Source organism: Acanthopagrus latus, chromosome 1 (assembly GCF_904848185.1).
Source record: "Acanthopagrus latus isolate v.2019 chromosome 1, fAcaLat1.1, whole genome shotgun sequence".
Classification (NCBI taxonomy): Eukaryota; Metazoa; Chordata; class Actinopteri; order Spariformes; family Sparidae; genus Acanthopagrus; species Acanthopagrus latus.
In genome coordinates, this window is record NC_051039.1 from 8823333 (window position 1) to 8838560 (window position 15228).

The 15228-nt window shown below is 44.0% G+C and overlaps 2 protein-coding genes across 2 annotated transcripts; both read left to right on the forward strand.

Moving 5' to 3' along the window:
- Positions 1-1222: 1222 nt before the first annotated feature.
- On the forward strand, positions 1223-3228 carry fgfbp2b (fibroblast growth factor binding protein 2b). The gene is made up of 2 exons (XM_037105169.1): positions 1223-2466; positions 2877-3228. The coding sequence occupies exon 1, from the start codon at positions 1610-1612 to the stop codon at positions 2444-2446; it is 837 nt and encodes a 278-aa protein (XP_036961064.1). The 5' UTR covers positions 1223-1609; the 3' UTR covers positions 2447-2466; positions 2877-3228.
- A 2553-nt stretch (positions 3229-5781) lies between these two features.
- Positions 5782-9849, forward strand: LOC119029731 (fibroblast growth factor-binding protein 1-like). The gene is made up of 4 exons (XM_037116797.1): positions 5782-6271; positions 7087-7136; positions 7421-7947; positions 8229-9849. The coding sequence occupies exon 4, from the start codon at positions 8257-8259 to the stop codon at positions 8923-8925; it is 669 nt and encodes a 222-aa protein (XP_036972692.1). The 5' UTR covers positions 5782-6271; positions 7087-7136; positions 7421-7947; positions 8229-8256; the 3' UTR covers positions 8926-9849.
- The last annotated feature ends 5379 nt before the right edge of the window (positions 9850-15228 follow it).

The window sequence follows — 15228 nt, forward strand, 5'->3', positions numbered from 1 at the left end:
TTGCACAAAGCAGACTTTACACTTCCAGGTCCCTCATCTTTAAGTCAGTGGGCTACATGCCTGAAATAACATCTTTGGTGACTTTACATTTTATCCTACATCATAAAATTCTTCAGGAAATGCCCCACGTTTCAATTATGAAGCATCTTCGTGTCTTTAAAATGGCAGCTGCTAACAAGTTGCCACCAGAAGCTGAATTTAATGGTGGTGTTCATTTGCACATTATCTTGCTGCTTGCTTACTTGTGTTTGCCACAGATCTTATTTCCTGCAATAATGCAAAATCCTTCGGTCGAGGGAACCAGAGAGATGCAAGCGTACGGGTTAGCCCAACGATGTAATTTCCCACCAGGATAACTGCCTTTTCATTTCCTGTGAATGAATAGTGAAATCATTTTGGTTTGCTTTTATTGCCCAGAGTTAGCTAGTTTAGTAGAAAGGTTCGAATGAGGGAAACAGCTAGCCTCGCTCTGTCCAAAGGAGCGCCGCTAAAACCCGCTGATGAACATCTTTTATCTTGTGTGTTTATTACCTGCGTAAACTAAAGCGTAAAAACAAGTTGTGGCTGTATGAAGTATTTAGAAGAAGTAACGCAAACCAGCAACTTCCCCATAATGCATTTTGTTTAAAGTACACAGATATAACTTGTTTATTTAGTGAGCTTTAGCTGTGCCAGTTAGTGTGTTCTGTTATTTTTAGAAAGAATCGGCTGTTTTCAGTCTTTATGCTAAGTGTAACTAGGCTAGCTACCTGTTAGCCTGAAACATAATAGAGCCAATCCCACATATAAGCTAACTCAAGGAAGTGACCAGCTCTCTGTGCACACGCTGTGTGACTGAAGCTGTGACTGATTTACTCCCTTTTAATACTTGAAGGCAGCATTTATCAAAAGTTTATATCAGCTAACATAAGTTCAGAGAAGCAATTCTTTCTATTAGCTTCACATCATATGAGAACAAAAGCGGCAAAACTCCCTCTTTTTTTTTTTTGTAAGAGGGTGATTTCCTCTCACAGCAGCCGGACATAATTTGGCATCTCCACCAAAACTTAAAATAAAACACTGTGCATCTGAAACAAATCTGTGTCTGTCTGTATATAGTCCGTGAAGATGAATATGATTAGATTTTTATTATTACAGGGGTCATGGATCAACTTTAAAGCCTCTGCAAATAACTCGGGGCTGCAATTTGGCCCTCAACCCCTCCATCCTCTCCTCTTCCTCCTCCTCCCCTGCACCTCATCAATAGTCAAAGAGCCTCCTATGTGAGATTATATAATGTCTTGCGACTCTTTTTTTTCTTTTTTTTCTTTTTTATACAATATTTGGCTTCATGTGCGCACCAACCTTCAGCCCTCCTCGTCTCGCGCAGACCCATTGACCGCTTTCCCCTCTTCCTCCTCCCTCGGTTTACGTTCACCCCCTCCTTCCATCCATCATGCCCATCACCCATTTAGTTAAAACATACCACACAAGCCTCATGTGGTCGCAGTGTGTACGTGTGTGTGTGTGGTGTGCGGAGGAGGTGGGGGTCACTGCTGGAGGAGGAGTCCCTCAGCTCACCTGAATAGTACCCTCTTTGTGCGTCTGAGCCTTATAAAGCCACGCTCAGATGCCTTCCAACCTTGCACACCTTAACCCTCTGTGTGGACGCATCATCCCTTACCCTCACCCATACATCCGTCACAACGCCATGAGAGCCAGGATGAGAGTCTTGCTGTTGCTCGCGGCGGCGGCCGTTTGCGTGTCGCACGCTCAGAACAACAACAACAGCAGCAACGACAACAGGCAGCAGCAACAGCAGCAGCAGCAGCAGCAGCAGCAGCGCAGCATCTGGGACGAGCCCATCCGATTCAGCACCAAGACCAAAGACACATGCACTATGGTGGTGTCCGGAGCCGGGGACTATACTCGCCTGCGTGTCACCTGCAAGGGTCCAAGCCAGGGCCAGACTCCAGGACGCTCCTACTACTGCGACTTCCAGGGCAAACCCAACCTGTGCCGCGCCTACAACCTCAACCCTCGCCACTACTTCACCCAGATGATGTGGGACATGAGGAAGCTGAGCCACGCCTGCCAGGGACCCAAAGTCTACCGCCCGCAGATGTGCAAGAAATACCCCGACGAGGCCCAGATGACCTTCCTGGCCTCCTGGCCCAAGACCACCACCCCAAAACCCTCCAAACCCGTCCAGGAGCAGCGTAAACCAGTGGCACCGCCCCAGTCCAAACCCGTCAGTACCCCAAAACCCGTCAAGCCCCAACCTCAGCCCGCCAAGCCCCAGCCAGGCAAGGGCCCCCAGACCAAGAAGACCACCACCAAGCCTGGGAAGACCACTACTCGTCCCACAGAGCAGCCCGACTCCAAAGCATCACGCATCGCCTCCGAGTACTGCTGGAAGAGCTTCCACGGCGTCTGCAGCTACTTCATCAGCTGGTTCCAGAACTGAGGCGATAACTGTTGACACCGGTGAGTGACGGGAACACGGAGGAGGAAAATGTTAGAGGGGAAAGCTGCTGGCGAGAGGTGGAAAGAAAAAGTTGGAGTTAAAAGTGAGAGACAGGCAAATATTTGCGGTCGTTTTTGGTGTCGATCGACCATTTTGAAGCAAGAAATCACCAGCAGTGTTTGAAGTGATCTCTCGCAAAACTGAAAAGGCGATTCTGGAGACAGATAATTGGTTGTTGAATTTCGTTCCCAGGTCATCAAAGACGGACGCTTCGGGTCAGTATTCTGACTCAAGCGTCGGTATTTGATGACCTTTGTCTAGAAGTCTGTATCTAAGTCTACGAAGGACTTTTATTTCTGAGCCCGTTCCTGTGCGGGACAAACTGTATTGTAGATAAATAACAAAACCCCGCATTTTCCCGTTGTTCCAGGTTGGAAACAGCAGCGATGGACCCAGTCAGAACTCGCCCCTCGTCTATCTTGGACCTCTCCGGGGTCTGCGCGGGAGCTCCTGGAGTCACTTTTGTCGCCTCGTGACGTCCCAGTCCCCCACACTGCAGCATCTCACGAGCTGAGCCAAAAAAATTTTTTTTTAAAAACACTCGACCTACACCTGTGTACGGTTAGCAGATGACTGCTTGTGCTGTCATGTAGTGTTACGTGTCATTTTCTTTCTTTCTTTTTTTTTTTTTAAATCTGTAAAACAAAACAGCAACACCAAGGGAAAATATGGCAGGCATGTGATTTAAGAAAAAATGTGAAGGTAAAGAGAATAAAGTCAAAGTGGTGACCTCTATATTTCTTCCTCTGCGTCGCTTTGTTTCACACTCATTTAGTCATTCAGAGGAGTCCTTGTTTCTTCTCATAACAACGTGTCTGCCGCCCGGGCCGAGGAAGTTGTTAACGGACAGACACAGTCAGGGTGAAACGCCAGACTGCAGTAAAGATAATACGGCTCAGTCGGTGGAGGCGTCTGAGCGCAGCCAAACACTTCTTTGTACGAGCTGATGAATTGAGTCTTAAGAGCTACCGTGTGCAGGAACAGAGGGCGCCTGTGTGAGAGGAAACCAGTGTGGCAGCAGCACCCGTGTTGTGCTTCGACACTACAGGCCACACACACACACACACACACACACACACACACACACACACAAGGTGGAGCAGGATGCAGGAAATCACTTCCCGTCACAACAAACAAACGTTAATTATGTTGAAGTTCGTTTCAAATTCTTGCCGAGATCCCATACTTTTAAAAAGATGCCACATGTGTCAGGCTGAATTTATTGTGCAAATTTCACTCAGTTTAAACATCTCATACTTTAAATGAGCTATAACAGAATATATGTCCTGTAACAGTGTGAGTCAGTGTGAAATAAAATGATTTTAACAACCTTAAAGCTACTGAAGAGTAAACAGAGGCTGGAATTTGCCTATTTAAGGGGAAGAGTTTCAATAAGCCTCAATAAATGGTACAGAAGAAGAAATTAAATCTATATTCATCAAACTTATCACATTACATTAACCCAAGACTTTACTTGGAGTCAGAACTCACACATTCTGGTGTCACTTTAACAAAGTCACACACAAAAGTCAAAAGTTTATGATGTTCAAACTGCTGTTAACACTTTACAACGAGGATGCATTAATTAACACAAGTTAATGCAGTAATAAGCATACATTAGTTAAATATTAATGGTAAAAAGTTTCTCACTTGACATAAAAAAGTGTGTTGCATTCGACAGATGTAATATTAATATTGGTAAAATACAAGAATTAGGCATATTTTTTTTACTTTAGTACATTATACAAGCCCAGTAAATATTGTAATTTTCCCCCTGCTACATTTATTTAATAACCTAAGTCACTAGTTACTTTTCAGATTACATGCTGAATCAGAGCAAAAGCACATTTTTGAAAATTAACTTTTAACTTTTCACTGATTATGATAATCAGGAAAATACTGAGTATTGCATCCAATTATCGTTTGTCCCTTTGGTTACAGTACACACAGAATTTACATTTACTTGCCAGGAAATTACTTTTTGTAATATACATCAGAAACTTTATTACTTTTACTCAGTTACAGTTCCTATGGGCAACTACCACTTTTACCAAAGTAATGTTTATAGACATCTTTTACTTTTTCTCAAGTTTGACTCTTGGCTAATTAATCCAACACAAGAATCAGGTGAACATGAAGGAAACAAAACAATCAATCAAATATATATCAATCAAAATGAAACAAAACAACAGAGCGACTCTTTTGTCCTTAACCAGATGAATCAACACATGAGGTTTGTCTTTTATATGATGTAAACATGATTTAACACACAGGCTTCTCTCCTGCTGCTGGTTCCTGGTTCACAGCATCATCAGTCATATGCACTGTTACCCTGACAACCACAAGATGGCGCTGCGGTGAGGAGAGAGAGGAAAAAAGGTGTGCTGACTCTCCTCCACATGCCTCCTTCACCCCTCCTCTCCCTTATTCTCACAATCTCAGTCACACACACACACACACACACACACACACACACACACACACACACACACACACACACACCATAAATCCTCTTCTACTGTTTCCGACACACTGACTCAGAGATAAGCTACTGTTACTTGTGATTACTGGACTTGTGCCCGTGTACGTACACTTCCTTGTTACCTACTAGCTTAATGAAAAATTGGCCCAGTACAATGAATTTTGATATGACAGTATTCAATTTCTTCCCACTTGTTTGCAAACAGATTGTATTTATGAATTGTCCCGAGCTGGTTTTACACCGTCATGTGTTCTCGGTCTTCTCCTGTGAGTGACCGAGTCTTTCCAGGACGATACTGTCACCTGTCGCCAGTTAACCTGTTGACCTGTGAAATGTTGCCGCCAGGTGTTTTAGGAGCGTTCTATGACTCTTGAAACTTTCTTGAAATGTGTTGCTGATACTAGATTCAACATGTGTTTACAAAAATCAGTGAAGTCGATGAGGTCGAACATGTTATCTGTGGTCTGTGTCCTAGTTTTAACTGAGTACGTGTCAAAGAGGACAAGCGTCTTATCACATTTAACACACAGCTTAGTGACATTTTTCCCAGCAGACATTCTGAATTGACTTTTCGGCGTGAAGCTCTGAGTTTAATCTCTGAGTAACGGCATCAATGATTTGCCTTGTGAGTCACGCCGGTGAACAATGAAGCACAATGGCAGGTTCCTTAAACCGTAAAACACCTGAACGGAGTTGTCAATAACGATATTATTGTTAGTCACACCTGTGTTTGACGAGTGAAAGTGTGAGAAGGATTCCTTGAAACAAGCTGAGTCACTGACCTCATGAAACAAAGGCTGTTCATGAAGGTTTTAATCACACTAACAACTTTACGTACAAAGTGTTGATGTGGAGCTTCAACTTTTCTTTGAAAGACATTTTAAAAACTGATTCATGACCAAAGAGCTGGACTAGGTTATATTATAGTCGTGTTTCTTACATTTTTCTGTTGTTTTTGTTTAGATAAAACGCGAAACAGTATTTCCACAAGCTTTATTTGTTCTATAGTGATACATTGAGTTGATTTATAGGTGCCTGTGTCATTTCTGTCTTGTATTTTGGAGTTTCTGGCCTCTTTATTTGGTTGGCAAGATGATAAATCAACTTCAGACTTGCTGAGTTTGTGTTGAGGAAAAGGGGACCATGCATGTGGAGGAAGTACAAGTCAAGAAGACATAAAGAGAACGTGGACCCGTCAGAGTTTTCACAGGTTAATGACTGTTGTAAAAACACATTGTGAAACTGTGGCTGCTGAAAGAAGATGAAGGCTGCTGCTGACTTGAGTTGAGTACATAAAAAATCTCACCGAGTCAATGTCGGAGCATCAGAGGAGGGAAGGGGAAGAGTTTATGGGTCGAGAGACAAAGAGCTGACATCTGGTGAATGTGTTACTGTTGGACAGATAAGTCTGTTAGCACTGAGAACAAGTGACGAGTCACTGTGGTCCCATCAGGACCGATGCATATTTTCACCAGAACAACCAGGAATCTGCACAAACGTTTCAGTTTCAACACTTTGCAGGAAAACGTTTTTTGTGAGATTTCAGATTGAAGCTTTGCTTGAGCGAGACTTGTGTTTCTGGTCACGAAACAGATCTTTTTATGTAACAAACGGGTCAGTCGGTATGGCTATTGTCCCCATGATGTGGTCAGACGTGAAGAATAACAATCTCAGCCAGTCAGTGGCAAAAACAATCACTTTCGGTGGATGTAAACTGACATTTCGGAGTTGCCCAGAAGGATTTTAATGCAGCCGTGTTGCTCTGAGGTGATCTACAAGACAATCCGTTACACGCCAACACATGCAAATATAAAGCCCAGGTTTAAAAAGATTGGAATTCTTCTTTGAAGCAATCTTAAATGATCAGAGTTGCATTTCCAGCTATAACTCACAATGTCTTCGTCGCTGTTCCAGCACTTTTAGCTCTATTTTGCAAAAACACTGAAGGTTTTGACCTTTAATATTGGTTTGAATAACGCGTTGATAGATCCATTTGGGATCTTGGCGCTTACGAAGACTCGGATCACAGCAAGGAGACATTTTATGTTTTTTGGGTTTTTTTTTTTTATGTGTTAAAACAAGTTTCCATCTACTTCAGTTGTTTACGAGAATGCTGCAACACAGTTTTGACTGTCCATCAGTGCGAGGGTGAGTAGATGATGACCTTTAAAGGTTGAGCTTGAACACTCATTCTTGGAAAAATGGAGGGTTGAACATGTGGCATTTAATATATGACAAAGAAAAGCAAGTTATTATGTTATAAAAGAAAAAAGCTTAATAATTCTCCTAAATGTGTGTTTTTTATATGTTTTAACACAAAAGTAAAACGGAAAAGCATGCACAGAACTTTGTTTTGATTTTGTGTTTTAAGAACATATTTCTTCGCTCCTAATCATGTTTAATGATCAACGCTGAACTTTATCTTCCATCAGAAAATGTTTCTGCCGTCTCGTCTCTTTTCATCCTCTGCTTTGGAAACGAATGTTAAGCCAAAAGTCTGTGCAGAGGTAAGAGAGGATCGCCTCATGGCTTTACGCAGCAGCTGATTGGTGGAGAGTCAGAGTCGAGCCTCCGAGACTGCTTGTGCGCGCGTGCGCGTGTGAGGTGGGGGCTGTGACGTGGTTCCCCGGCTTGTTTGGCCTCTTCCGATTGAACCCACTCACAGAGACGAGCGTCTCCAGCGTCAGATCTGGTTCACTCGGCACTTTGATCTCAGCACAAGGCGGGAGGTTTATTTTGGGCATGTCGGGTCAGGCCAGAACAAAAACACGCTCCCGTTCCTCCACCCACAAAAAAAAAAAACACTTCTGCCAAGTTTGGCCTCACATGAAGGTGCGTACGTCAGTGTGTTGTTCCGGGAATGGTGGGCGTGCCGGAGCATCTATGTATGAAAGCCATGTGCGAGAGCTCCGAGGCGCACAGGGAGCAGCTTTACGCACGCGAGCACTTGACATTTTCGGTAAGTTTGGCTCCGTGTATGTGGTTTTCACGTGTGTATTGTTACTTATACTGTAGTTTGATTGTCGTTACTTTGTCACAGAAGTCTGGATTTACTGCAGGATCCAGATGTCAGGCTGGTTTGGGGCTGGAAAAAGCCTGTTTTTGTTGTAAATTTGCATCAAAACAGTCAATATGTTTGTGAATGTTTTCTCTACAGATAATTAGAATAAAACTCTGTGAAATGGCTGATTATTTTCAGCACTGAGGCTTTTAAAACGTGTCTTCTTCTTGTCCTAATAGATAACAAACCGTCTGCTAAAAGAAGAACATGTTGGTGCTTTGCACGTTTGCTCCCTGGCTGCTGTTGGCCTTCCTCGGGCAGCAGGTCTCTCTGTCCTCCGCTGTGCGCAACAAGAAGTGGGGCGCGGGCGAGAGAGGGAGCTCGTCCGCGCCGAGCGGCCGGGGGAAGTTCCCCATCGTTGCGGACAAGATGCAGTGCACCTGGGCGGCGAAGGACGTCGGGGACGCGGTGAGGCTGACGGTCAAGTGCGAGAACCCGGAGGCGCGCGTCACAGGTGGAGTCACCGACCTGGAGTGTCAGTACAACGGCAAGCCTCAGCTCTGCCCGGCCTACGGGTCCAACCGGCAGCGCTTCTGGAAGCAGGTGACCCGCGCCTTCAAGCGGCATCAAGGCAAAGTGTGCAAGGACGAGCGGGCGCTGGTGAAGGCCAGCGTGTGTAAGAGCGCGCCCCGGGATGCGCACTTCAAGCTGGACGTCCGCAGCTCCGTCGCTTCTGCTCAGTCCAGAGGAAACCCGGAGCCCCCCCCGACCCTGCCCCCGTCCCCCCGCTCCACCTCCAGAGCCGCGGGTCCGGCCGGTCCGACAGCCTGCCCGGGGCGCGTAGACTCCAAGAGGAAGGCCGAGGAGCACTGCAGCCGCTCGTGGGCCAGTCTGTGCACTTTCTTCTTCTCCATGCTGCAGAGCGACGAGTGTTAGCCGTCACACCACCAGCAGGACATGATCAGGCCGAACACAGGAGTCTATATCAGGCCTGTTTCATGGGGCGTCTGTCAACAAATGTAACAATCTTTTACTCAGCAGCAGTCAGATGTTCTCTCTCCACAGCCAGCTGACAGATGTTTATCACCACACACACACACACACACACACACACACACACACACACACACACACACACACACACACACACACACACACTGGTATGTTTCACATCACTCATGCAGATGTGGACTCTAACATCAGGTATTTATCAGGTGTTTTGAATGTGACTCAGACATCAGAACAACTTTATTTCCATTTACATGTAGAGTAGCTGCTCTTCAGTTCAGTTTTGAGGCACTTGCTGTGTTTTTTTTAATTTTTTTTTTTTACTAGGGTTATTCCATGCTCTTCCTATACTTGGGGATCCTCTTTCAGATGTAAACGTTCATCCGAAACGTGAGATGAGATTGTGGAACATGGTTTGCTGTTACAGATTAAATGCACAACAGCACATACAGTAGAGGACATCGGCTCCAGCTCGACCAACTACAGCACTGAAACGCTGCTCACACACATCAGGTCCTGAACAACCTCCTGCACTTCTGTTACCAACTGAACTCTTGTTGGTACTTTTAAATGAACAAACGAGAAAAAGTGACAAAACATGACACAAACGTGGAAAACTGCCGCATTGAAAAGACAGTGTTTAAAATGTTTGGTTTGTGTGAACTTGAGTAATATTTTTTGATTGTATTAGAGTACTTTTTTTTTTTTCCAGTGTGGGATTGTTTTACTTCATCACACAGAACTGAGGGTTGATTATAGAGCGGCACTGTCTCCTACCTGCAGTCAATCAACCCGTGTAAACACCACTGTACTGTATTTATGCACCACAAATAAATATTTGTTTTATATTTATACAATGTGTCGTGTTGTCTTTAGGGATAGAAAACATACCAAGTGTCATTTTTCTTTTTTCAATCACAAGATAAGAGCTTCACAGTCACAGTCACAGCCTGAAGGTTGAAACACTCTTTAGTCACTTTTCCCCAAAAATTGAGTAAGATAAAAGTGTGAACAGGTATTTTTAGTTTATTTAGTATTTCTTAAACAGGCACTATGTGGTCTTGAAGAAGAAATTCAAACTAAGAAGAGGTAATAATGAAATATTAATGAAATGTTAATGTGTCCATATCTGTTCTGTATCTGTTCTCAGAGGAAAATAAGGTGGCAGGGTCCGCCACATGTTGCCCTTTAAGGTCGGTTTGTTTATTTAGCTTGTCGATGAGGATCTTTCTCTTGTGATTAAAGTTTATTCGCAAAAAAAAAAACTATGTAGTGCACCTTTAAAGTTTGATTCTTGGATCATTGCTGTACTGGCAGAAAAAAAATGACTTCCAGGGGTCAATAATATTCTTGTTTTATTAGATTAACTCCCACATGAATCTTCTTCATAATAATAAAAATAAAAATATTTTTACAGAAACTAGTACACATATATTCAGGGACAGATGTCAGACCACAGACTGGGAAATGTAACTAGAATCTATCAGTGAGATGTGGTTTCTTCCTGAGACTGAACATGATTCTTTAGGTATAGTCCAGACGAATGATGTAAAACTACTTAAAGGACAAATTCACCCAAAACAAAACATTCAGTCAGTCATCTACTCACAATCCTGTGAGTAGTCCACAAGACATTTCTGGAGTCTCAACAACGTTCTCCTAAACATCTGAATTTGAAAAGACTATATCTTACACCCTCTTTTGAGCAGACATCTTCATGTGGCTGCGAAGACAAAAAGCATACGTTTTTTGGTTAACTTATCCTTTAATAACACCTCCGGACAAAGACAGTTACAAACGGATTCATTTGTCGCTGGGAGACGAAGCCCCTTTAAAATCTAAACAGCGATCAGGTGGGTGAAAAGTTTCAAGCAGACCAGATTTACAGTCTCCTTAGAGCCCAAAAAATCCCGTCATCTGAGACTTTATGTAAGAATACACGTTTTTTCTGCCCTTCAGGTTAAAACACTACACACTCCTGATGAAAGACTCTTTCTTTCTCGTGCACACAAGTGGAGCGATTGTGCACGGCATCCAAATATGAGGCTTGTTCCTGCAGCTTCCTGCAGCGGCCTCTAATTACTTTCTCAGTGACAGCAGCCAGCTGCATTACGAGCCGTTTATATAAAGGAAGATTGGAAGTGGAGACTCCTGCGATCCAGCTGTGTGTGTGTGTGTGTGTGTGTGTGTGTGTGTGTGTGTAATGAGTAATCCTCGGAACAAGTGCAACCCCAGATGTGGATTTTATGCTTTCCTGTCTGCTCTCGACCTTCCCTCACCTCTGACCTGCTGCTCTTTGTCACCCGCAGTCAGTCAGACACTTAAAAAGGCCAACTGGAGAGTGATTTCCACCTTTTAACAGAAGTCCCGCTCGTTTTTTGTTTTTTTTTTCCTTCTTTTTTTCGTGGACGTATTGTTTTACCGACTCCCTCTGCACGGCTGAAGGACACATTCCAGGAAGGAGGAAGTAGTTAGAGGTTAGAGGTCAAGGGTGAAGAAGGAAATGAGGATACCATCCAAAACGTCCGTGCTTTGAGGGTACAGCTGCCTCCTCTCCGCCTCCACCAGTCATTATGTGGCTCTGTTCCATTTGTCTTCTGGGTCCTCGAGGCTTTTGATCCGAAGCGGATTCACCAGCAGGGAAACGCACTCCAGGATTAAGCAGAGAGCAGACGGACACGGCGCTATAAATCAGGTTCAAGGTGGACTTTTAAACCTCGTTCTTCTTTACAAGGCTGGGTTTTTGTGGCTTGTTGGTGCGGTCTACTGACATCTGCTCTGGAAAAAGCCTTTGTAAGTTATTTATCAACCAGAATTACTAGAAGGCGCTCTGTTTTATATCATCGTAAAGTAAATGGCACCGGGGTTGCACAGAAAAGCAAAGGGAAGCTTGGAACCACCAAACAGAAAAACAGTCTCACCGCAACATCTGTTACGTACAGACATTTTCACCTGGGAGGCCAAAATTAGAATTTAACGATGCACAGATTGTATTATATCGACACTCTGATGATGAAAATCTTAAAAGCAGCCACAAAATAGACTCTGTGGTGAGACTTTTTCCCAAACGCAAATCCGAGAGAGTGTGGTTAAGGCGGGACTTCCTGTCCGTAGTACGACTGTTTGTTTCACACAGTTCGGCCTGATCAAAGATCTTATGAACAGATCCTGGATTGTAGCAATAACAACATGTTTGCTCATGATAAGAGGGTGTGTGTGTGTGTGTGTGTGTGTGTGTGTGTGTGTGTAAATTCCCGCCTATGTCATTAGCGGAGGTGGAATTTACCTGGAAGCATCAACACATCCAGGCACACAGGTAACAGTGTGTCTCTTTTTTCACGTCTGTTTTTTTTTTTTTCAGTTTGTTCACTTTCTTTTTTTTCTGAGCAAAACAGTCACAACACTATTCAGAACCACTTCAGTTCGCAGTGCGATCCGTCTGTTCGTGGTCCACGCCATCGCGTGTCGCTCAGTACAAACACTGCACATCGGATTAATTGCCATTTTTGCTGGGATGATATTATGCTGCTGGAGTTGAAGGTTGCAAGTCGCATAAACGTCGGGAATATGACAAATAGTTATCATTTAATCATTTCCAGATTGATCAGCCGCTGAGAAGACAATGGATAGTGAAAGTCTGGAGGGACATCAGGTCATATTTCAAAGGTGACACTACGTATTTGATAAACCATTTACGTTTACATGCAACCTCCTCTGAGTTAATATTTCTGTTCAGTTACATCCAGCGTGTTTCACTTCCAGGCAAAAGAAATGTTCCAAGGTGTGTGTTGATACGCACTCAAACCAACGAGGTAACGTCTTCACGTGTGCTGTTTTGTTGGTTTGTGAGCAGGATTACACAAAAACTTGTAAATGGATTTTCATGAAACTTGAATAGAGGATGAGTCTCAACCCAGAATAGAACCCTTTAAATTTGTTTTTGTTTTTTTTTATTTCAACATTTTCCTTTATTTAACTTCATTCAATTTCTTAAGGAATGATTTATGGATCTTGATGACAAAAAAAAACAAACATTTGGTTAAATCTGCCGCACCTGGATTTTTATTTGGATCCACATCATATTGTACTCACTCACTTGTACTCAGTGTATCTGTGAGTGGGTACAATTTAATGTCGATCCAAATGAGTAAATCATTCTCGGTTGCTGATCAATTGGGATGTAATGAAATTAAAACAATTTATCGGATTCCTTTTGTTTATAGGACTTGCAACCTCGAACACAGCAACACGACATTTCAGCCTCTCACACTGAGTGAGATTTCATGGGAGAGGGTGAAAAACGCCAAAACTGAGATCACTTAAATGTCACTTCATAGAAAGTAAAGCTATTATGTGACTGATTTCACACACTGATTGCTAATCCCCATGACTAGTAATTTCACTTTGACATTTGGTGGACTGCCCCTTTAATCTCACATTGTGCAGTTTTCACTGATCTGTTCAGTCGCACAGAAATATAAACCGAGTCGAGACAAATGCTCCTAAACGGTCAGTAATATCTTAATGAGGTGAGGAAATCCCTGGAGCAGAAAGCGTTATTCTCAGTAATCATCATCTCGTCTGAGTCATATTCAGGTATGTGCGACCTTCTCCTGCACGTATCCGGCTCTTACAGACGGCTGCGTGTCCCTTCTTGCTTCTTTTTTTTTCTCACACAGGGAGGTCGACTCAAAGCATTAAAACAAATGTCTCAAAGTATTAAAACAAGTTCCCCTGAAAGCCCTCTGAGGTTTCCAGCAGATCCACCTCTGACAAGGTGTTCTACCTGCTGCTCAGCGCGTCCCCCGGATGAATGGGAATGCTGAAAGCGCGTTTGTGTCGGCTTTAGACTCGTGGATTTGTTCAGTTCATCTTCACATTCCTCGCGCAGGCGTTCGCACCTCAGAATTGTTTGTGTGACAAACAAAACCTGAATCTGTGGTCGCGTTTTTGTGGTTGTGGCTCCTAATCACTCTTAAGACCTGTGGACTCCAAAAAAAAAAAACTCTTTTCACATTTTTTTCAAAGTTTTTTGTGAAATAAAATCCTTCGGTGTCCAACAGAAGGGACGTGACTTCATCTCTCTGCAGCCTCGATCTCCTGGTAGCTCCAACTTCGTGTTCATTTGGTTGCGAGGTGTTTGACAACGTGTTTGGTTTCATCTAGTGTTTTCATTTGTCTCAGTGCCAGCCACTGGTTCTCACGTTCCCGTCCCTTATTCCTCTGCCCACACAACTCTCTCTTGTCATATCTGATCTAACAACTGCCTCCTGTCCCTCAGTGACTCCTGTTCCCGCCATTTCCCGTCACCTGATGTTCACCTGATGTTTCCTGGCTGCCTACCTCATTAGCCCTGCAGTGATGCACCAGCCCGCTTTCATTCGTTCCTTCACGTTTTCCAGCCTTCTGCTTCCTGCCTGCTTCTTGAACTTTTGCCCTTCTGACTCTTGAATAAGCTTTTATTACGTTGGTTCCCTGAGTCCTGATCTGCTACCACAGAACATTTATTATCGAGAACAAGACATAGGCTTGAGCAGAAACCTTTTCTCGGAGCGGAGAGACTGGAGTGCCGGAGCTCGCCTTCAGGAATTTTGGGTGTTATGGATTTTCTTGGATTTGTGACAACTTCCAGCTCCAGATTAACCTCAAATCTAAGGATTTATGATCCCGGCTTTGTGTCAGATCATGAAAGCATCTGAGAAAATCGTTATTGTAGTTCCTCCATAGAAGAAAACACCCCCCCCAGCCAACTCGAACTTGAACTACTGTTTGTGGAGCTTCACCCAGCATGATGGAGGAGAGGAGGGGCGGGATGTCAGGGTGAAACAGGGGGGAAAGAAAAACATGAAAACACAACTCAACGCTCCACTAAGTATTTTAGATCTGACCTACAAAGCTGATCAGACACATTGCCCACCCACAGACACCCCAAAAAAAAACATGCCGAGCAGCGAGGTGGGAGGAGCCGGAGGTATTGTTCTTCCCGTGGCTCGAGGTGGCCTGACCCCAACGCCCTGCCGTTCAGACCTCGTCATTGGCTGCCCGTTTCTGTGGCAACAATCATCGGCCGCCGCTTCCGTGAAAAGAATAACAGAAACTAATGTGACGGGACCTGGGATGACCCCCTGACACACACACACACACACACACACTGAACGAGCTCTGCTGGCAGCAGTCGCCTTGTTATGTAGCAGCTATTATCATGTTAAAGGAAGAGGAAGTCAACTGGAG